At 36.8% G+C, this 22929-nt stretch overlaps 1 protein-coding gene across 3 annotated transcripts in view; it reads right to left on the minus strand.

The window, feature by feature from the left end:
- Positions 1-22929, minus strand: part of LOC136838718 (reticulophagy regulator 3) — a 119626-nt gene that overhangs the window by 71508 nt on the left and 25189 nt on the right. The window contains exon 1 of one of the 3 annotated variants that reach the window (XM_067104146.1): positions 15807-16074. The exons of the other annotated variants lie outside the window; for them this stretch is intronic. Within the exon in view, the coding sequence (XP_066960247.1) occupies positions 15807-15853 (47 nt within the window). The 5' untranslated portion in view covers positions 15854-16074. Of the gene's footprint in view, positions 1-15806; positions 16075-22929 lie in introns of those variants that run through there. 3 annotated transcript variants of the gene reach the window in all.

Here is a 22929-nt window from a genome sequence, read left to right on the forward strand (position 1 = left end):
TATACAGTGTCTGTAGCAAAAGGGAAAAATTATGCAATTTACAAATACAAACTTCAGTCTTTTTTTTTTTAATATGTTCCTGCCATTTTATAATGAGTAACGTAATAACGTAAAAATGAAGAATGGAGACGAAAAAAGTGTTTGTTTGCGAAGATAATTATAAACCCGCAGAATTTAACATTGTAATTATGTCATAATGATTAACATGATTACATTTTAATATTTTCTAAAGGTACGACTCCGAAGTTTGCTTTGTGCATGCTACAATTTGTATCCACTTAATAACTGTGATATAACCAGAAGGAATGAGCACAAGCAAGGCATAACGAATCCCTTACTGAGAGAGAGAGAGAGAGAGAGAGAGAGAGAGAGAGAGAGAGAGAGAGAGAGAGAGATAATTTCTCGTGTATATAGAGTTAGCGCTGGGATTATGCAGTTTTTCTGGTGATATCCATAACAGCTACAACAGAAAAACAAACAATAATAAGTAGATCATATTCGTAAGGATTCTTAACACTGGATATAATTTCCAGTAGTTTCTGAAGATCATTGGTAACTTAAAAACCACAAATATGATTCAAATGTAAATTTTTATTCCAACTAAACAAGAAGGAAGTAAATGTGCAGAAAACACAAACACAAATATTAAAGAAGAGTGCCCGGTTTGGAGAGGGGAGAGTGACCTATACTACATTGGGGAAATTTGAATTTGCGTAAAGGTACATTAACAGCAATAAACATACATGACCGAATCATTTGCTGAGGTACAAACCATAGGTTGAAATTTAGTGTTTCAAATACTATTGCAAAAGGAATATATATATATATATATATATATATATATATATATATATATATATATATGTGTGTGTGTGTGTGTGTGTGTGTGTGTGTGTGTATATAAGATAAAATCCACGAAGGAAAGGGAAATATATTTTCGTGATTCAGTTATACATATATATATATATATATATATATATATATATATATATATATATATATATATATATATATATATATATATATATATATATATATATATATATATATATATATATATATATATATATATATATATATATATATATATATATATATATATATATATATATATATATATATATATATATATATATATATATATGTATAGCAGATTAACCAAAGCGACACTTGACCCACTGCAACAACAATTTCTGGAAACAAAAACCCTGAGCAGCATAGACGACAACAACAACAACAACAAAATCTGAATAGAAGCAGCTTACTAGATCGAGTAAAAAACAAAAAAAAAGTCAGACTGGGCACTGCATCTTAATGACTGCGAGAGGATTACTGAAAATCCCCAGGATGAAACAAGGCAAAGGATTACCGAGGACCACGTGGAGGTACACAACGAACCAAGGACGAGATCGAGAGTTAAATGATATTTACGTACATAGATAGCCAGGGGTACGGTAGGAACAGAATATAGGATTTAGGCCAATGGCCAAGCGCTGGGATCTGAGATCCTTCAGCGGTGAAACAGAAATTGAGAGTAAGAAGGTTTGACAGGAGGATAACCTAGCAGTTTCACTGTGAATCAGCTGTTAGGAGAGGGTTATAGGGATGATGAAAAAGAATATGAATGGAGGTACAGTAAAAGGAATGAAAGGAGGTTGCAGCTAGGGGCCGAAGGGTCGCTGCAAGGAACCTTACTCACTGTCTACAGTGTACCGCATGAGGTGCACTGACGGCACTAACCCCTTTCGGAGGAGGTAGAGCAGGCTGAAGGCACTATTTATATGCACGAGATGTACGTATTCCTTATACTTAATATCAGTAAAACCAAGGTATATAGATCTTGACTAAAACAAACTCGATTACTTGGGAACCATAAATTTGAAAGTCACTGCAGAATGAACGTTTGTCGGAGTTTTAATTGTGTAAGATACAAAGAGCTGGTGACGTGCCAAAGCATTTGCGACTACATTTTCAAGCTTCTGAGCCAATACCTATGATAACTCATCAGTTATTTGAATGAAAATGAAAATTCTTAGCTCCATAGCTCAATTCATTAGCACAAAATTTATCTTAAAAAAATGGACAAACTCAAGAGAATAAATAAAATAAAATATTTAAGAACACATGAACTACAGTGGCAGATATATGCAACACCTCCCAAAAATTTTTGAAGCTAAAATTTTAAAAAAAGCAAGAAAAATGTTTTACAAAGTCTCTCTCACTCTCTTGAACCAATCAATATCTCTCCCAGCTGGGAGTTCTGATAAGATAACAAGTGACAGAGACAATTTCTATCTCCAATGAGAAAAAGGTAAAAAAAAAGCAAAAAGAAAAAAAGAAAGAAACCTGGTCCCAGATGTCGCACCCGACAAAAGGAACATGACGAAACACAATGGTCCCGATAACATCAGAAAAGCAGAGCTAAAGGAACCTGCATTGCCATTATTAACTGGTGGTCTCCAAGAAAGAGAAAAGGCTTGCGTTCCTGAGAGAGAGAGAGAGAGAGAGAGAGAGAGAGAGAGAGAGAGAGAGAGAGAGAGAGGAAATAACTTCCCATGTGAACTGTCTCTATGAAATGACGCATTTGCTTATCAAATCACCCAGCTCAGCTTCCAAACATATCGATACAGTTCCTGATATGAAATTTGATGTCAATAAATAGTCCTAATTAATCCACGATAAGAGGACGATGCGTCATTCGCCTCTTCCGAGTGTTTATCAAGGAAACGAATCCTAACAGTGCGAGCTTGTTTACAAACAGAAGCTAGCCTACTTTCTCACAAGGGGAAGTGGTGATAATTATACAGGCCATTGTTTTGTATTTCATTGTTTTGACCGTGGTGGATCTGATGCCTTTATCAATAATAATGGAGGGAGATGTTAAGTAGAGAAGACTGACTGTGCATCTAATAATACGTAATTACCCGACCAATAATTGGTAATACAATACTCCAGGAATTCAACTTAGTGAGCTAAGTAGCATATTCAACACATAAAGGGGAAGATACAAAAATAAGGGGAAAAATATAAACATACGACAGGTTTTTTGTTATCGTACAACCAAACTGTATATATTCTATCCGTAAATAGTTTGAAAATTTCACATAGGAAGGGTACATTTCTTTCTCGTACTGCAAGAACTCTATTTAAATGGCGTGACAGGGTACACTGCTTGACTTCTAGATAAACGAATGGATTTTACAACTTAATCAATTATTTTCCTTGAATTCACACACAGACTCTCTCTCTCTCTCTCTCTCTCTCTCTCTCTCTCTCTCTCTCTCTCTCTCTCTCTCCGTTACATTTTATGTTACACTTTTACTTCAGAATATGATTTTCAGGAATTAGGCCAAACATCCCTATAATACCGTGGAATAAAAAAATAGTTTTTTTTTTTTTTTTTTGCTAAAGTTATGTTCACTTCCCTGAAAGAAAACTTTGGGAAATGTGCGTATTATTATTTAAGAGGTGCAGTGAACTGTGTGACGTAAATAGGTCGCTGCTAAACAAAAGGAATAAATATACCAAATTGGCCTAAACGCAGTCACAAATGTTGCTATTCAGTGGAATTAGAGCATAAATACATCGCATTAAAAACCAGTGTCTCTTTTCAGTCAAAAATGGCAGTAAATACCTACTCTGCAATGGTTGAAATACAAATAAACTTTACATCACCGGATAAACAAATCACCGTACTATAGTTTTGCGGTGTAAAAACACGAATAAATTTTTTTTTTTACAGCAAATACTAGAATTTTCTTTTTACGTTTAATTTTTAGTTTTGATTTTTAACACGCTCTTTTAATATTAACCAAAACCATTCGGCTTCAAATTGACACCAAAATCAGTAACCTTCCATGAAAATCAACTATGCATAGGAAAATATAACTACAATACTCAAATCAACAGCCATACAAAAATCTTATTCGTCACATTTCATACCGTAATCGGTGGCATCAACAAAATAAACTAAATATAATCAAAAAGTTAATTTATACCATTTTCGTAATATGCAAAGTAATTTTGCGTTTCTCATGCTTTAGTTCTGAAGAACATTTTATTTGTAAAAGGTACAGAAATATATCTTTTGGGCTACTATCTGCTCATCATTTACACACACACACACACACACACACACACACACACACACACACACATATATATATATATATATATATATATATATATCAGACACGAAAAGGAATTAAAGGAACATTTAATCGCCAACATCACAAAATCCTCATTAGCATTTACCTGTCGGCCCAGTTTATCCTACATTAAGACAATTACCAGCTGATACAGAAAACGACTTTCCCTGTTCACACGGAGGCGATTAGATTAAACAAATCAGGCGAGGTTCGCTAACAGTGCAAAGATGTAGGCTATTCGGTCCGTGTCCGTTAGACCTCAAGATAAGCAACGGACGACAAGTGGGTTCACGTTTTCCTAACCTGCCTTCGAAAAAGTTTGTTGTACAACGTTTTCTTATGTAGTCTCACTAATCTGTTACACACACAAACACACCCAATTTATATATGTATATATATATATATATATATATATATATATATATATATATATATATATGTGTATGTGTGTGTGTGTGTGTGTGTGTGTGTGATTGAGGCAATCAACACACAATCACGCGTTTTCGGAGCATAAATAAATTTCTGACTCACCTCGGGATCGAACCCCAGTCTCTCAGATGGTAAGCGCCATTGCCTTTCATTGAAAGACCTGGTTTCGATTCCTATGCGAGTCAGAAATTTATATATGTATCTATATGTAATAAACTGTGCACTCATACAAAATATAACACGACCTCTTCTAAACAGGGTGGTTTCTAACGGAGATTTTATTCACAAAAGTTACTAGTTTTCAAGGACTAAATCTCCCGATCGTCCAGTAGCTATAAAAAAGTTAGTCCTTGAAAGCTTGTAACTTTTGTGAATGAAATCTCCGTTAGATACCATCCTGATTTAATTAAATAAGGTCCTGTTATTCTTTATATATATTATATATATATATATATATATATATATATATATATATATATATATATATATATATATATATATGTGTGTGTGTGTGTGTGTGTGTGTGTGTGTGTGTTTTGTGCGCGCGCGTGTGCAGATGCCTTCAATAACAACATTAATTACATTATACACCTATAAAAAAGGGCCATCATCAGCAGACAGGAATTTCTAAACATATGCACATTGAAGAATTCACCTGCCTCTTACATGTACTTAGCTACCTCCTGGGTTTCAAAATGGCATTCCTCCCAAGTACCTTTTATGTGCCATCTATCCCAAGCTTCCTACTTTATTATCTTCTCTTTCTCACTTGTAACACTTCCAAATTTTGCACTCGTTTCATCAGCCTCCCATCCTCGGTTCTTTCCACATGACCAAACCACCTCAAAACTTAACTTTCCTACCCATTCTCTCTTACTCTAACTTTCTTTTACCGAATTTATTTCCTCGATATTTGTTACCTTTTCAATTCTTTCAATGGTTAATGCTTGATATACTTAGCAAACTTTTGAACTCAGTAGGCTCAACCTCTTCCTGTTATATGTGCTTGTATAGTTCAATTCCATAACGGAGAGTTAGCTAAACAAAACTTTAATGCATTCCTATCTTGGCCTGCACAGACACGCCAAGTCGTTTCGGTATTTTTGCAAACCTTCCTGCTACCTTTACTGCTTTAACTCTGACTCACCCCTTCTCTCATTCTGCCATCATCCATAACATTCACTACAACGCATATATAAAAATCAGCTGCTTCCCTTATTCCAATGTCCATATCAACGTTCAATGGACCATTATCATATTTCTTCTCCTGTAAAGTGGAAACTCATTCACTAAGTTTTGCTGGAATGGAACACACACACACACACACACACACACCCACGTTCACACCAAACCAGTTACTCTTCCTTCTACATGTTCTAACACACACTTCACTTTCAACATAAATAGGCTAGTTCTAATAGCTTTCAAAAACAGTTACTCATCTTCTATACTGTACGTCCTTAGCATGCTCTCTCTCTCTCTCTCTCTCTCTCTCTCTCTCTCTCTCTCTCTCTCTCTCTCTCTCCTTGTTGAAATAATCATGTCATTAATAAGAATACTGAAAACAATAGTCCTCGTTACTCGGTTTTTCTACTAATTCTCCGTCGTTCATTTTTACACGGCTTGGTTAAAACGCACAAAGAATATCTATAAGTTGCTGAGTAGGCTCCGTTTCACGTAAACTTTCAAAATATCTTATAAAATGGGTATAAACGCTGTCAAGAACCATCTCAGACACCCATTAATCAATTCATTAGACCTGATGGGAAAATTAAATGGCACCATGATGAATCTCGATTCTTGAATAGTAAGTTTTGATGATCATTTTTTTTTTACTATAGTGCCGGCTGAATCGGTATCAGTATATCCCCAAAAAATTAATCAATCAGATTGTATATACTACCATTCGTCAGTCAGATTTTGTAATTTAATTAGGTATTTTTCTTTTTATAGGAATACCTTCTACCTTTACTTGCTAATTAAACCCCACGTTACAAGCCGACATAAGCTGCCTAAGTCATTTTCTCCTGGTGACTACACTCAATTAGCAAAGCACAACAGCAAAGAGATTTCTGATCTATGACCAGACAGGTCATCATTACTAATGTCCATGCATCACTCGCCTAGAAGCAACATTACTAAGCTTCCCTGCAGTTCAAGACCTTTTGGATCAAGGGCATGCTTACAACAGTCTACTGTGAATGATTTGCATGATTTTTTAAGTTTGTGCGCCAGAAAGGTTACAGACAGTCTTCTCAGGGTCATTAGGTGCCACTGATATACGTACCAAAATTCTGATTTGTACTTATGCAATTATTTTTTTTAAAGAGTTAAGAGGACATCATGAAGTGGTGTTAAAAGTAAAATGAAAGACATCTGTCTCGATATATCTCAGGTGCAAATGAAAGATTGAAAATCCCAAGTTAGAAGAAAAGAGTGTAGTTCACGAAAACTTTCCAGACATGACTTCACCAACTAGACGTCGACGAGAAGAGATGACTCGAAGAGAGTTTGTGAATTATACCAAAATTCTTATCTTCGAACTTGTGGTTTTGTCAATGTCATTACACTTAAATAATGAGCTGTTGATAATAAACGGGGCAAATTTTCATCCAGATGTATAGGCGACATCAAAATCTAACTGGACATCGCAAACCTTCAATAACCTGTGGTTAAATCCACCCACACACTGAAGAGCCAAACACCTTTACATCGTCCACGATAATAAGGGAAAGCTAAATTGGAATGTCCTTTGAACATTTCTAAATGGAATGATTAACTAACAATCCCTGAGCGAATCGTTATACATAAAAGACCTTTAACAGTACGAAATTGGTGGGCGTGGGCGTTCATGACATCATTCCCACATGAAAGCCAGCGAGAGCTAAATAAAAAAAACATGAATGATGCAACATAAACTGGATGGGGAAAAGTTGTGACAACAAAGTAAAAGAAAGAAAAAAAAAACTGTGCACATGAGCACGTTTACAAAAGTACACTATGCATGCATGCACAAAACACTATCAAGCATAACGGCTAAAGCAAGGTGAAATAAAGATATAAAAAGATTGAAGCATACGCATGCGTGTGCAAGCAAAAAATACAAAAACACACTGATGCACGTAATTCGAGTCAAACAAACACAAAGAGAGCCACACTCAGCATCCTATCAATCCCCTAGAATAGATCAACCCACATGCTATCAAAAGGTTGCATTCAAATATTGATATATCGTCCCAAAAGGCAGCAAGATTGCAAGGGCCAATGCAGCTGCAATGCTGCGTTTTCGTGGCTTAAGCACGAATTAAATATGAGGTGATAAACACCATGATGGCTAGATTAGAGATCGGTGGCAAGGAGAGGCAAGAGAGAGAGAGAGAGAGAGAGAGAGAGAGAGAGAGAGAGAGAGAGAGAGAGAGAGAGAGAGCCGATTGATTAGGACAAGTGGCAAAGATCAATCAGTGGGAGAACAAAGTGTGAAGAAAATACTGTTCGCAACTCAAAGATTAAATGTACAATGAGAAAGATTACAAAGATCAATGCTTGACTTTGTTATCTGGTCCCACCACAAAAAGAGCAAGTCAGAGAATTGGAAATAATACTAAACAAGTAAAATAATGCGCCGAAGGTTTTTCTGTTCATCCTCTACAGCGTATAATCAAGGCCACCGAAAATAGATCTATCTTTCGGTGGTCTCGATATAATGCTGTATGAGCCACGGTCCATGAAACTTGAACCATGGCCGGTGGTGGCCTGGCCTATATCGTTGCCAGAAGCACGATTATGCTAACTTTAACCTTAAATAAAATAAAACTACTGAGGCTAGAGAGCTGCAATTTGGTGTTTGATGATTGGAGGGTGGATGATCAACATTCTAATTTACAGCCCTCTAGTCTCTAGTTTTTAAGATCTGAGGGCGGACAGAAAAAAGTGCGGACGGACAGACAAAGCCGGCACAATAGTTTTCTTTTACAGAAAACTATAAGCGACGCAGATAAATCCGTGAGACCTTCGGACATTGATGACTGAGCAAAGGATACAAGGAAGATCAGCAGTTTGAAATCTACGAAAAACAGAAGCAATGAAGACCGAGTATGCACAAAAGAACAAGATAACATCAGAGGGAGAAGGATTAATGAAGTTGAATCTTTAAAATATCTAGGAACAATGATATGCAGTACAGGTTCTCTCGAATGGGAGTTTGGTGAAAGACCAACAGACGAATGAAACAAAGGACTGGTTGACTAAGATCTGGAAATAAAAGTAGTTTATCCACACTTACAGTACAATCTATTTTGCTATTCAGATATGAATAACAGATTTTAATGAATTAAAAATAAAGCTTTACGGAGTCAAGTGGCAGGACAGATCTAGAAAAACTGACATAAGGAATACCACGGAAGTTCCTTACATAGACGAGATAATGATGAAAGGGAGATGGAGATATCTTGGACATGTCCTTCGCACAATGTCTAAGAGAACTAGAAGGGAGGTTGGAGATGAGCGGAGATTAGAGAAAGGTAAGGCTCAAGAAATTATGAATGATGTAATTTCACAGAGGCTAACATTCTGCATCGCTGGAGACGATGACAGACAGAATAGAATATACAAGTTAGGCCGAAGAACAATCGCTGGGACCTATGAGGTCATTCAGCGTTGAAAGGAAAATTGAGAAAGATTAGAAATGTGTAACAGGATGAAAATCTCGCAGTTGCGCTATGAAATAATTCTTAGAAGAGGGTAGAAAGTAACATGGAAGAGAGAGAATATGAACAGAGGCACAGTAAATGGAATGAAAGGGGTTGCAGCTATAGGGGCCGAAGGGACGATGCAAAGACCTATAGTGCACCGCGCGTGAGGTGCACTGACGGCACTAACCCGCTACGGGGACGATGATAATGATGATGGGTAACTTGATACGGTAATAAAAAACCTTAGTGAAGGTCGAAAGCTCTTGTTTTACATCTATTCACTTAAACTGGGCTTTATACAAAAGCCTTTTCTTAACCATAACTTGATACAATTCTAACTTGTCTTCGCTGTCCACATACGTTTCAGGAAATGGATCTAAACGATCCCTCATGAAATTCAATACAAAACGAGACACCTCCGAGCTGTTATATTTCCCCACCATCCATTTAGAAAACAGAATATAGAATTTAGGCCAAAGACCAAGCGCTGGCACCTATGAGGTTATTCAGCGTTGAAACGGAAACTGACAGTAAAAAGGTTTGAAAGGTGTAACAGGAAGAAAACCTCGCAATTGCACTATGAAACAATTGTTAGGAGAGGATGCAAAGTAGATGGAAGAAAGAGAATACGAACGGAGGTGCAGTAGGAGGAATGAAAGGGGTTGCAGCTAGGGGCCGAAAGGATGCTGCAAAGAACCTTTAGTAAGACCTACAGTGCACCGCATTAGGTGCACCGACGGCATTACCCCACTTATGAACGGAATTGACGACAGGGTCTTGGCACATCTAGCGTTATCCTTATTTCGGATGCGTGAATATCATTCAGGAGAACTAGCAGGATGCAAGTGATCATGTCTGATTCTCTCCTTTTGGGCAACTTCCTTCTTAGCCCAAATCAAACGTGAGGTTAATACTGACAGCCAGTCACCAACTAATTCAAGTTAATTCTAATGGTCAGCTAATAAAACAGAAAAACGTTCAAAGTGCAAGACTTATATGAACATTTCTATCGAAATGGCTGCATTTTTAACATGTTTTCTAATATTGCAGATTAATCCTAACTGTAGTTTTTCTAATCTTAAACTATTCTTGGAAATCCTCCACTAATTCAAGTTACTCCTCATGGTAGTGCTTTAATTAGGTACGCTATTTGTAAAGGAAATTTTTAATATTACAAATTAATTTCAGTAACAAGCTTTCTACAAAATTAATTTCAGTAACAAGCTTTCTACAAAATTAATTCAACTTCCACAGCTATTGTTCAAGTAGTATTGCTTCAACTATCATAAACAATCCTGAAGACAATGATTCTTGGGGTACATCTGGCAACCCCAAAATGTTTTTAACATCATTACTTAATTAAAATAACTGTCGTTATGTTACTTAGCTTTTTGTCACGTTTCTTACAGTGGCAGAATCAACAAGAACCGGTAAATACGGGGTATATTACCTGCTACGTTTTGGAATTACCAGATACTTCCATAGCCTGCTATGTTGTGTGCCGAAATCATTATCTCCAACTGTAAACAAAAGCCTCCCAACGACCCAGCATCAAGACCCCCTAAGAGAGAGAGAGAGAGAGAGAGAGAGAGAGAGAGAGAGAGAGAGAGGGTGGGGGGTGGGTAGGGGGTCATCACGCGAAAGAATAATCATCACCAGTGAAAACAGACGCTTTGAAATCCCCGATGCGCAAAAGACTAAAGACATAAAGACTAATGGCATAAGGCATAAAACACAATGAACCTGAACAGAATGCAAGATAAGGTCACAGGATAAGATTCATCAGGGGAACGGCACAGTAAATGACAGGCCTCTTGTAAGTATCAATCAACTGGAGGATCTTCTGCATACCAAAGAGATCTGATAAAGTGCTAAATTCCCCTGCCACAAGTTTTTGATCAAATGAAGAATAGAATAGAATATAGGATTTGGGCCAAAGGCCAAGCGCTGGGACCTATGAGGTCATTCAGCGCTGAACGGGAAATGGACAGTCAGTGACAAGGTTTGAAAGGTGTAACAGGAGGAAAACCTCGCAGTTGCATTAGGAAACAATTTTTTGAGAGGGTGGAAAGTCTGATGGAAGAAAGAGAATATGAAAGGAGTTACAGTACAAGAAATGAGAGAGGTTGCAGCTAGAGGCCGAAGGGACGCTGCAAAGACCGTTAAATAATGTCTACAGTGCACCAAGTGAGGTGCACTGACAGCACTACCCGCGTACTGGGTTGATCAAATAAACATCTACACGGACGAAATAATAAAACATTCCAAGAGCACCAATGCAGGTTCTTCTATAAAATACAAAAGAAAACCCGACAGCATTTGAAGCCATATTCAGTGCCCTTAAGGGAAGAGGCTGGAAATCCTTTCGATACACACAATAGTCCCTCGAGAAGAGAAAACAATGGCAATCTGACACAAAATACAAGAGCACACACAATCAATATACGACACACGATGCTTTTAGGAAGAGGGTCCTCCAAGCGTGCGTTAAGACTTACGAGATATTAAGTAATAAAATGCTCTTCAGACACAAGATATTAAGCAATAAAATGCTCTGAAGACATAAGATGAGTAATAAAATGCTCTTAAGACATAAGATGAGTAATAAAATGCTCTTAAGACATAAGATGAGTAATAAAATGCTCTTAAGACATAAGATGAGTAATAAAATGCTCTTAAGACATGAGTAATAAAATGCTCTTAAGACATAAAATATAAAGTAATGCAATGCTATTAAGACATAAGATATCAAGCAATAAAATGTATTAAGTAATAAAATGTTCAATGCTGGTGGATCGAAGTTTCGGTCTGCACTGTAGTGACAACCTAATAATCAGTCAGCACACTGTCTGGGAACCACCAAAGGAGGTTCTCTCTCTCTCTCTCTCTCTCTCTCTCTCTCTCTCTCTCTCTCTCTCTGACGAAATGTTGCAGTTTGAACGGAACGGGAATACTAAAAGCAACGTCACATAAAAAAAAAGTAGAATTAGTAACTGGGGAATATTAATACTAAAAGCAACGTCACATCAAAAGAGTTGAATCAGTAACAGGGGAATATCATCTTTTCGTGGAAAAAATAAATCAGAATAGTGGATACAATAAAAGAATAGCAACAGACAATCTGAAGCATGAACGATTCGAGGATTATTTCACAGACAGCTGAACACGATAATACCAAGACCGGCTAAATCGAAACAAAAGAGGGGAAGACAAAAGCGAAAAAAAGAATGTAAATTCTCTAGCCTCAAATCTTGAGTATTCAGGACACCCTCTCTCTCCCTCTCTCTCTCTTAATATAATAGTCACATGGGGTCTGCCTGCCTGGAAATGACACAGAAATTATAAATTTAAGGGACGGGCGATAAGAGGGTATTTATGCCGGTAAGGTGGAGAGAAATGGTTTTCGCTCATAAGGAAATACTTCTGAATTGGAGCCAACTCCCTGGCAAGGCTAATAATTTGAATTAATACCAGTGAGTTATAAAATTAACTATCCATACATAGTTTCACGTACAAATAGCCTAATTTTTTTGTTTCTTCTTCTATTCGATAATGCCCCTCCTCACGGATGTACTAAATATCCTTTCTTTCTTTACATCCTTAGCTGAAAACCCTAATGGACAGTCAACAGACTTTAAACCTACTGACTTCGCCTTTACCAAGGTAGGAACAGTGCTGTTAGAAAGTGTTGCATAACGAGTATATCTTTACGACTATAATAGCAGAAGAATAAAGAACTAAAGAAACTTCTGACAATGCAACTTCTGAAATGATAACGCCTCGGGTTGTCGTCTGTAAATACTTAAAAGGTACACATCCTTACGAGGATGTTTACTTATCCACATGCCTGCACATAAATACATAATACAAAAAAGGATACAGCTGAATATCATCAGCACGCATATTACAATATATTTTATATAAAAAATACTGAACGGCGGACATCATTATTTTCTTTAGTACACCTATTCAAAAGGTTACAAGATAATGACTCCCCAAAACCCCTTCCCTCTAAAACATACAAAAGGGGCACGACAAAAAGCCTGCCTCTCTCTCTCTCTCTCTCTCTCTCTCTCTCTCTCTCTCTCTCTCTCTCTCTCTCTCTCTCTCTCTGTAAAGCAGGGGGTGGGATGAGCCCAGACCACTAAAATGACTATAATTTTCCTCCTTCATGTAGGTACACAAAAGCGCAGAAGCCCACCTCACGTGCAAGCACCATGCGCGCGTGTGATGGTTCTATCTTGCAAGACCAGTAAAACGAAAATCTCGATGAGAGAGAGAGAGAGAGAGAGAGAGAGAGAGAGATTGTGGGTGGGTAATGGCATCAAAGCTAAGTCTTTTCACGGCAGGAATTGACTGACATATGTAATGAGGCCGAACAGCAAATGAGTCACCGTCGCAAGCAAAAGGCTTGCCAACGTGACATAATTCTTGACTGTCTGGCATCAGAAGGGACCCCCAGCACGTATTTAGATCCAATACGGTAATTATATATAAAATAAATAGAGCCATAAGAACAAAAAGACAGCTGATGAAGAGCTCTCATAAAATATCCAAGAATCTGTCGCACAGGTATTGCACAAGAGATAATCGTCAAAATCAGAAGTGTACATAAGTATTTTAAATACGTTTAAATAAGCTATTAAGTAAGATTTTCCATATATATATATATATATATATATATATATATATATATATATACTGTATATATGTATATGTATATATATATATATATATATATATATATATATATATATAAGATATGTATATATATATATATATATATATATATATATATATATATATATATATATATATATATATATATATATATATATATATATATAGAGAGAGAGAGAGAGAGAGAGAGATAGAGAGAGAGAGAGAGAGAGAGAGAGAGAGAGAGTGGCAAACTGTCATAATTAATTTCAAGCAATGCCGACACCAAAGCAAGAATCCACGTGATATGAGATAAGAACATCTTGATTAACTACCAACTATTTAAGGAATTCGGAAGTCTTAAAACACACCAGCTTACGTATACAACACAAATTAACTAATATCTCCGGCAAACCTTTCAAATTTAATATATAAATAAAAACAGCACACATGAACATTTCCTGTTGAGCAAGAGATAAGATAAGGATGGCGCAGCATGAATACTATGGGTGGGTATAAAAGGTTAAATGCCAACCACTTCGACGCAGTATGTAATTAATGCTAAATGAACACCAGGGCATTAATACACTTACAACAATAAGGCATTAATACTATGGCACCGCTAACCAAAAGGAGTGATTATTCTTAAACCAAGTGCGCACGAATACCCGTTGAATACCTAAGAATTAATACCCATGAACAGTATTTATAAAATACTCATAGTAGCATGAGTCTTGAAATGGAGGAACAAATCCACAGTTATGTATGGTAATATATCTGAAAATAATTCTATACAGAAAGCTTTAAGGAAAAGGGGAATCGAACAGATTTCCGAAAGCTTTCTGTATAGATTTATTTATTTGTATCCACACATAACTGTGGATTTGGTTCTCCACTAACAGTATTAAAATCCCAGAATTACCAGCATCAGACCATTAATACCCCTAAACTAAAGAGGCATAAATACTCTTTTAAAACAAGAGTGTGCGTTAATATCCTAAGAGTACCAGGGCAGTAATACCCACTAAAACAACGGTGGATTTCTTAACTCGTTCCGTCCACAATGACATTAAATTTAATAGGACTACTACCTCTTGTATGCTCGCTCACGCTCGACCACAAAACCGCACATCATGAAAACACGAGATGCACCCGCTTAGCCTACACTGAAAATGATTCACTGAAATTACACAGCTTCGTGATAGATAAACATTGACAAGTGGCAAGGAACACTGATCAAATGTAAACATATATGTATATTCTTTTTTACCGGGTCAATATACGTAATTAAATCGATTCTTTTATGACGAGAAATTGGATCTCTCTCTCTCTCTCTCTCTCTCTCTCTCTCTCTCTCTCTCTCTCTCTCTCTCTCAGAACTTGTATCACATACGAATGTTAACAATGCCATTATAACGTTAGCTTAATTTTTTACATTCTCTCTCTCTCTCTCAGAACTTGTATGTGTTAACATCATCTCCGAATGTTAACAATGTCTCTCTCTCTCTCTCTTAGAACCTGTATTTAAACATCATCTGCGAATGTTAATAATGCCATACATAATGCTAGCTCAACTTTTTTACATACATCACCATCTCTCTCTCTCTCTCTCTCTCTCTCTCTCTCTCTCTCTCTCTCTCTCTCTCTCTCTCTCTCTCTCCATCCTTCACGTATGCACAACATCTACGCATTTAGTTCCCGGCACAGCACGGGTTCATCTTGGAAAAACATGACTGAAGTTTCAGGGACTTGACGAATGAACCAGAAAAACGTGTTTCGGGAGATACACGCACTAAACCTGACGGGATTCAAGAATACTGCAACACACACAAATATCATTCGACCCTCAGAGCCACGCAGTAAGGGGGACGACACTTACCGGGAGGCTAGTGCTACAAGTTGCATCTTCAGAAGCACCGTCTTCATTCGCAGTAAGCAGGTCACTCTTCAAGTCAGTTTAACATTTTCTTAAAGCCAACTGGGTGACGCCGCGGGGGAATAAACGGCGAAGTCCTTAACTGCGCAATATCTATTTTAAAGGAATATTTACGTCGCGAACACCCGGGCCCAGCCGATTAAGCATCTATGGTCTTATCTTGGGTAACGAATGCCCAGCTGTTTCAAAGGAAGTCAACTGAATCATAACACAACCTCGGCTACTCGTCGCGTCTTGGACTAAAACACCGACTGACTGCCATCTAAAAAGGAGGGAGACAAGGGAAAAAGTACACGCGACTAACATTGCCTTTGTGAGGAAGGAAAGGGGCTCTTAAAGAACACAGATGATAGTGTTCATCATGGAAAAAAAGGGTCCTTTCAAGAGTGACATGGAAGACGGGATTAAAAACATGGATTATAACTGAATTCGATATTGATTCAAGTTGTCAATACCTTCGGTATGACCGCCAGAGTTAATACTGTAAAAGAAGCGAGAGGTGAACTGGTGAAAAAATACAAAATCAGAATGGAGTACAATACCTAATGCGTCTGCGATAAAATGCAAACGAAAACAAAAGCGAGTTTTTTATTTGTTTGTCAAAACACTCTAGACAAAACAATCTCATAACCTTTGTCTTTAAACAAAAATAAAACATACCACACTTGTTTTCTGTTTACCATAACATTCCAGTCGAAACATCAACAACAACAACAACAACAACAAAAATACACGGGGAGAACATCCCAAGAAATGACGCAACAGCGTTGGCAGGTGCACCACCAGCGAAAGCGTCCAATGTTTATAAACCATCGGCTTGAGAAGATGCCAATTGACTCATTCGCTCTCTCACACTCTCTCTCTCTCTTCGCGGGACATCAACAACGAAAATGTGACTACAATCTTTCCGTGTGTTATTTCCGCTGTTTATGTTTACGATAACAAAACACAAGCTAAAATATAAATTTGTCAAACTCTGAGCATAACTTATGAAGTTACTAGTGTAGGCCTGATCTATATGGTAGCTCTTGGAGAAGTAAAAATTATGCGACTTGGAGAATTCAGAATTAATTATTCGTCCGAAATGACTAACACCCCCAACCACCCCTGAGAAGGCACTACGTATACAATGCATCTGAGAATATCAACCTGATTCATCAACCTGACAGGATGCACGCGACCCGTATTCATATAGAATGTGGCAAGCAAATTTAGCTCTTTTTCTGAGCTGCTCGTGATATGACAACAAGACCCAGTGCCACCGTCTCTTACGTAACAATAACGCCACATGTGGGACTGCGTACGTAGAGGCTGCTGCGTTCACTTGGCAATTACGACCCAAACCTTTGGCTATTTTATGTTAGCGAGACCTGACATGCCCTCGGGTATTCCAGAGGCACAACAACCCAGTTTCAGCTCACGAAGAGAAGGGCAAGCGTGCCCTGGGGCGATACTTTCAACGCTCAAATGCCACGAAGAAATGAACTTAATTGCAGGAGTGTGTTAAAAGGTGAAAGCAGACGAATACGCTTCTTGCCACCTCAAAGACGTCAAGGGAAATCATTCTAAAATAAAATAAATAATCTAAAATGTAACAGAGACAAGTTTCACAGAAAAATGTTAAGGCAACATGTTATAATGATGAGTCTCGCAGAACAAAATTAATGCAACATGTTACAACGACGAGTTTCACAGAAAAATGTCAATTCAACATGCACCGATAAAGACTTATAATTACTTATACCAGAAATCCCGAACAAAGAAATGAGTTCACCACAACTATCATACAATCTAATGATACAATTAAACCAAGGACAACGTTCAATTAAATTTTTAAAAAAATCATATACAAATTCCACCAACTACATACTGCCATACAATCTTAATACACATATTAAACCCAAGACAGAGCAACTCAAAATAATTTTGAAAAATCATATCATACAAATTCCATTAACTGAATAATCAAGGACAAGGAAAACTCCGGTTGGAACCACGAATCTTGTCGTGGGAGAAATTATACTTACAGAAAACTTTTCTTCTCAACTTTCACGATTAAACGAACCTCCCAAAATGCATTACTCTGCTGCGTCATGTGAATCCCATCGGCCCTTACTAGAAGGGTAGCAGGTCAGAGAAAGTTTAGAAACGTTGGTATGAGAGAGAGAGAGAGAGAGAGAGAGAGAGAGAGAGAGAGAGAGAGAGAGAGAGAGAGAGAGTTTCACCTGGGTGCAAATTAAATATTTCAGCAATTAGAGAGATTTGCTTCAATTCACCACAGTTCAAATAAAATATTTCGGCAATTACAATAAATATCAAATGGGCGTTCTGACGATCTTCATCGTCATTCTCTCTCTCTCTCTCTCTCAGCTCAAAAACCACTCCATTCTCGAAGCCATCAAATACCTAGTCACGCATTCTCCTTAAAAACATTCACGACGAAACGCATCAGTACAGAGGTACTCCTGGAGATCATTTCGCTTTGCATGAACACGATCTCCATGGTATTCCTCGCTTGCACGTCCAAAACCACCAAGCCCAAGGTTAAATGCTGAGCTGTGGAAAGTAATGACCTATCTTATTTCAAACGAGTTTGGTATCGGGAGGAGGAAACACCTTAGATGTCTCAATAACTCCGGGGAGTTGTTGTTGTTGTTGTTGTTGTTGTTGTTGTGCTTTCCATTACTGCATTCAGGATGTCATTATTATTATTATTATTATTATTATTATTATTATTATTATTATTATTATTATTACTACTCCAAGGGGTTGTCGTTGGTGCTGGAATTGGAATAAAAAAATACAAGCCAAAGGCCAAGAGCTGGGACCTACGAGGTCATTCGGCGCTGAAAGAGAAACTTAGTAAAAAGGTTTGTAGGTATAACAGGAGGAAAGCCTCGCAGTTGCACTGTGAAATAACTGTTAGGAGAGGAAGGAAAGTAAGATGGAAGAAAGAGATTATGAACAGAGGTACAGCAAAAGGAATGAATGAGGTTCCAGCAAGGGCCGAAGGGAAGCTTCAAAGAGCCTTAAGTAATGACTACAGTGCATCGTGTAAGGTGCACTGACAACACTACCCCTCTACGAAAGTCGTTGGTGTTGTAATTATCATTATTAGACTTGAGATGTAGCTATTATTATTATTATTATTATTATTATTATTATTATTATTATTATTATTATTATTCTGGTCATTAGCTCCTTGTGCAGCCTTTACAGAAAATAGGATTTCAGTTGTAAATATAATAGTAAACACAAAGCTAATACTAGGATTTCAGTGGTAATTATAATAGTAAACACAAAGCTAATATCAGGATTTCTGAAGTAAATATAATTGTAAACACAAAGATAATATTAGGATTTTAGTGTTAAACAACTGTAAACACAGAGCTAATATTAGGATTTCAGAGATAAACATAATCGTAAAGACAAAACTAATGTTAGCATTTCAGTAGTAAACAACAGTAAACACAAAGCTAATTTTAAGATTTCAGTGGTAAACAACAGTAAACACAAAGCTAATAATAGGATTTCAGTGGTAAAAAAACAGGAAACACAAAGCTAATATTAGGATTTCAGTGGTAAACAACAGTAAACACAAAGCTAATATTAGGATTTCACTGGTAAAAAACAGTAAACACAAAGCTAATATTAGGATTTCAGTGGTAAACAACAGTAAACACAAAGCTGATATTAGGATTTCAGTGGTAAATACAATCGTAAACACAAAGCTAATATTGTAATTCTTGCACATTAAGCACGAGATGAGGAAAATCCACAATAAAAAAAAAATTCAAACAAAAACACTTAATACTCCTAACTACAGCCTGCATTCCATGAATCATTTAACTTTACATATTTTGTGCCACTGTGTCATCATCCCAAGAGGAGAACGGCAAGACCCTTCTTGTTATTGCGAGTCTTGACTTTGGCAGTCATGCTAAATTACAATCTCTTCTAAAAATTTTTTTTTTTCCGATTAGCCCCAATAAAAATTAATAACATAACTATTCCACATAATAGAAGAAATAACTAAAAATAACGTCTTTGTTAGAATCCCTGAAGTAAACCAGAATACCCCTTAAACGGTTGGATTATGAATTCTTTACTTAATATAAAACATTTATGGTCGTGTTCCAAGAAACTGCAACTTGACGCTCTGAGAGAGAGAGAGAGAGAGAGAGAGAGAGAGAGAGAGAGAGAGAGAGAGAGAGAGAGAGAGAGAGAGAGAGCTATCACATTTACCCAACATGAATTCTGAGAGGAAACTGAATGGCATTTTTTCACCCTTTGCTCGCTAGCGTAACGCATATAAAAGGTTTCAAGCGCTACGCTCCTGTGAATGGAAGGGTGTCAGACAACTACAGTCTGCGTAACATAATACTAGAGAGAGAGAGAGAGAGAGAGAGAGAGAGAGAGAGAGAGAGAGAGAGCTATTTTAAAGCACAATCGGCAAGATTATCTTTGGCGACGAGATTACAATATCAGACTTACTTTCATCGTGTTCGTATTCTGCACATGCGCGCGCTGACAGGTACATAACCTATATGCAAACCGTCGCAAATACCAGGGTCAATGACGCCGTGCACACAGATGAACAGCCATACAACTGAAGATTATACTGTCAGTGTTATTTTACTGGCAGGGTGTTCAAAAACAAAACGATAAATACCATTCCAGTCTTGAAATTAATATCTACTTAGAATAAAAGTTAGTTTTACCAGACCACTGCGCTGATTAACAGCTCTCCTAGGCCTGGCCCGAAGGATTAGACTTATTTTACGCGGCTAAGAACCAATTGGTTACCTAGCAACGGGACCTACAGCTTATTGTGGAATCCGAACCACATAATAGCGAGAAATGAATTTCTATCACCAGATATAAATTCCTCTACTCTTCATCAGCCGGCCGAAGACTCGAACTCGGGCCTAGCGAGTGCTAGTCCACAGCTCTACCGATTCCCCCAACGAAGAGCTATCTATGCGCTCAGGTTAGGCTGATACTATCCTCGCAAGACGGAACACTTTCTCAAAAGGAAAGCAGCGTAAGTTCCTGGCTACTTCCAACTAGAGAAACTTTTAAGTCACTGACAATTAAAACTTACATTTTCATTCCAACGCCTGGCCTTACAAACCGTAAAAATTCCCACCTTTAAGCTATACAAAGTAATAAACAACGTAGAAAAATATAATGCACGATATAGAAATATAAAATTTTCTTTTATAATCCCAATGACATACACCGTTTAAAATTTTCAAATAAACGAACATGTTATGAAGAGCAAATAAATTGAATATCCAGCAAGGAATAAATATGCAAATAAACCTTACGCAGCTCGGGTATAGTAGTAACAACACTACCAAAATGTATATCAATCGTCCAATTTCTTATCCGCTTATCTCGGCGACACATAAACAAGAGAAACGATCACAGTGGTTTCAAAACAAAATCCCTCGGGTCTGTTTTTTTCCTTTTTTGTCCAAAGACATGGTCGACTACGGATGCATGTATCTATACATGCTTCAAGATTATTAAAAAATATATCTACGTGGATATAGATGAGTGTGTATGCACGTGTACATATATATATATATATATATATATATATATATATATATATATATATATATATATATATATATATATATATATATATATATATATATATATTAAACTTTATTGCTTGCTCGATTATTCTGTGCATTAATATATATATGTACATACATATACACACACAATTGATAAAAAAGACCCTCACACTGGTTAACTGAGGTCCTGTTATTGAATACACATATACACATATATATATATATATATATATATATATATATATTATATATATACATACATATATATAGTGTATTTATAAACTAGGAATTTATACACAATACGCATGTACATTCATTTCCTTAAACTGAGTTTTATTTGTAAGTTACTTGAGGGTTTCTGGTACCGATCTTATTTATACTGATCTCCACAGAATCAATATAGTAACTCTGAGAGATAGAATTTACCGTTCTTTAGAAAGTATTTCTGGGTGTCTTCAGATACCAAATTATCATGAGTATAGGTTTGACCTTACTGGCTCAGCCGTGTATCTTCAAAAAAAAAAAAAAAAAAATCTATCGTGCAACTGTTTCCCTAGACAGTGAACTTGGCTGCAGTGGGTCGAAAGGTGGAACTTAATGGCGAATACATTAGCAAGAAACATAAGTGTTAATATTCTCGGGATTCAAGGGCCTTAATGCTTAAATTTGTACAGTTAAAAGTGTCTATATAAGTAAAAGCAATGAGAAACGGCCATGCACGAAAATGGAGGCACCAACACAACTATAAATTTCTCATCACACAATCCAGAAAACACGTTAAAGTGGTATGAAATATTACTCACGGGATCCAGCCGAAGTTAGAAACCTTTCGTGACCGCCATATTGACAAAACCCAAAACACAGAAGCCAACCAGTAATTTGCAAATAAGACGCAGTGCGAGAACACTGAACGCAATAAAAATCGGTATACAAAGCCCAGACCCATATTGTAAGGTTATAACCTACAACCTGCAACACAATAAAGTCCATGCTATATAAACAATAACTAGTTTTATATATTATTATTCGATACACTTATTTTACTGCTTCGTCATTGATAAGGGCACTGACCCGGAAATACTGAAAATTCTCTGAAACTATCTGAACATGAGTAACTCCCACCATAAATCCCAAGAAATCGACAGGGAATGTCAATATAAGTATGTAAATTGCGTGCTTGCAAATTCAATGCTTAAATTTGTCGACCCAGATATTAATCGTTTCAATAAGCAGAATGGATACTGCTATTATATATATATATATATATATATATATATATATATATATATATATATATATATATATATATATATATATATGTGTGTGTGTGTGTGTGTGTGAGTGTGTGTGTATAACTGAATCATGACAATATAGAACGTGATGAATATAAAAATAAAAATAAAGACAAAATCCACGAAGGAAAGAGAAACAATGGAATGCTGAGAGGCTTTTCGACTTATCGTCCTTTATTTAGCAAA

This window comes from Macrobrachium rosenbergii, chromosome 5, assembly GCF_040412425.1.
Source record: "Macrobrachium rosenbergii isolate ZJJX-2024 chromosome 5, ASM4041242v1, whole genome shotgun sequence".
NCBI lineage: Eukaryota > Metazoa > Arthropoda > Malacostraca > Decapoda > Palaemonidae > Macrobrachium > Macrobrachium rosenbergii.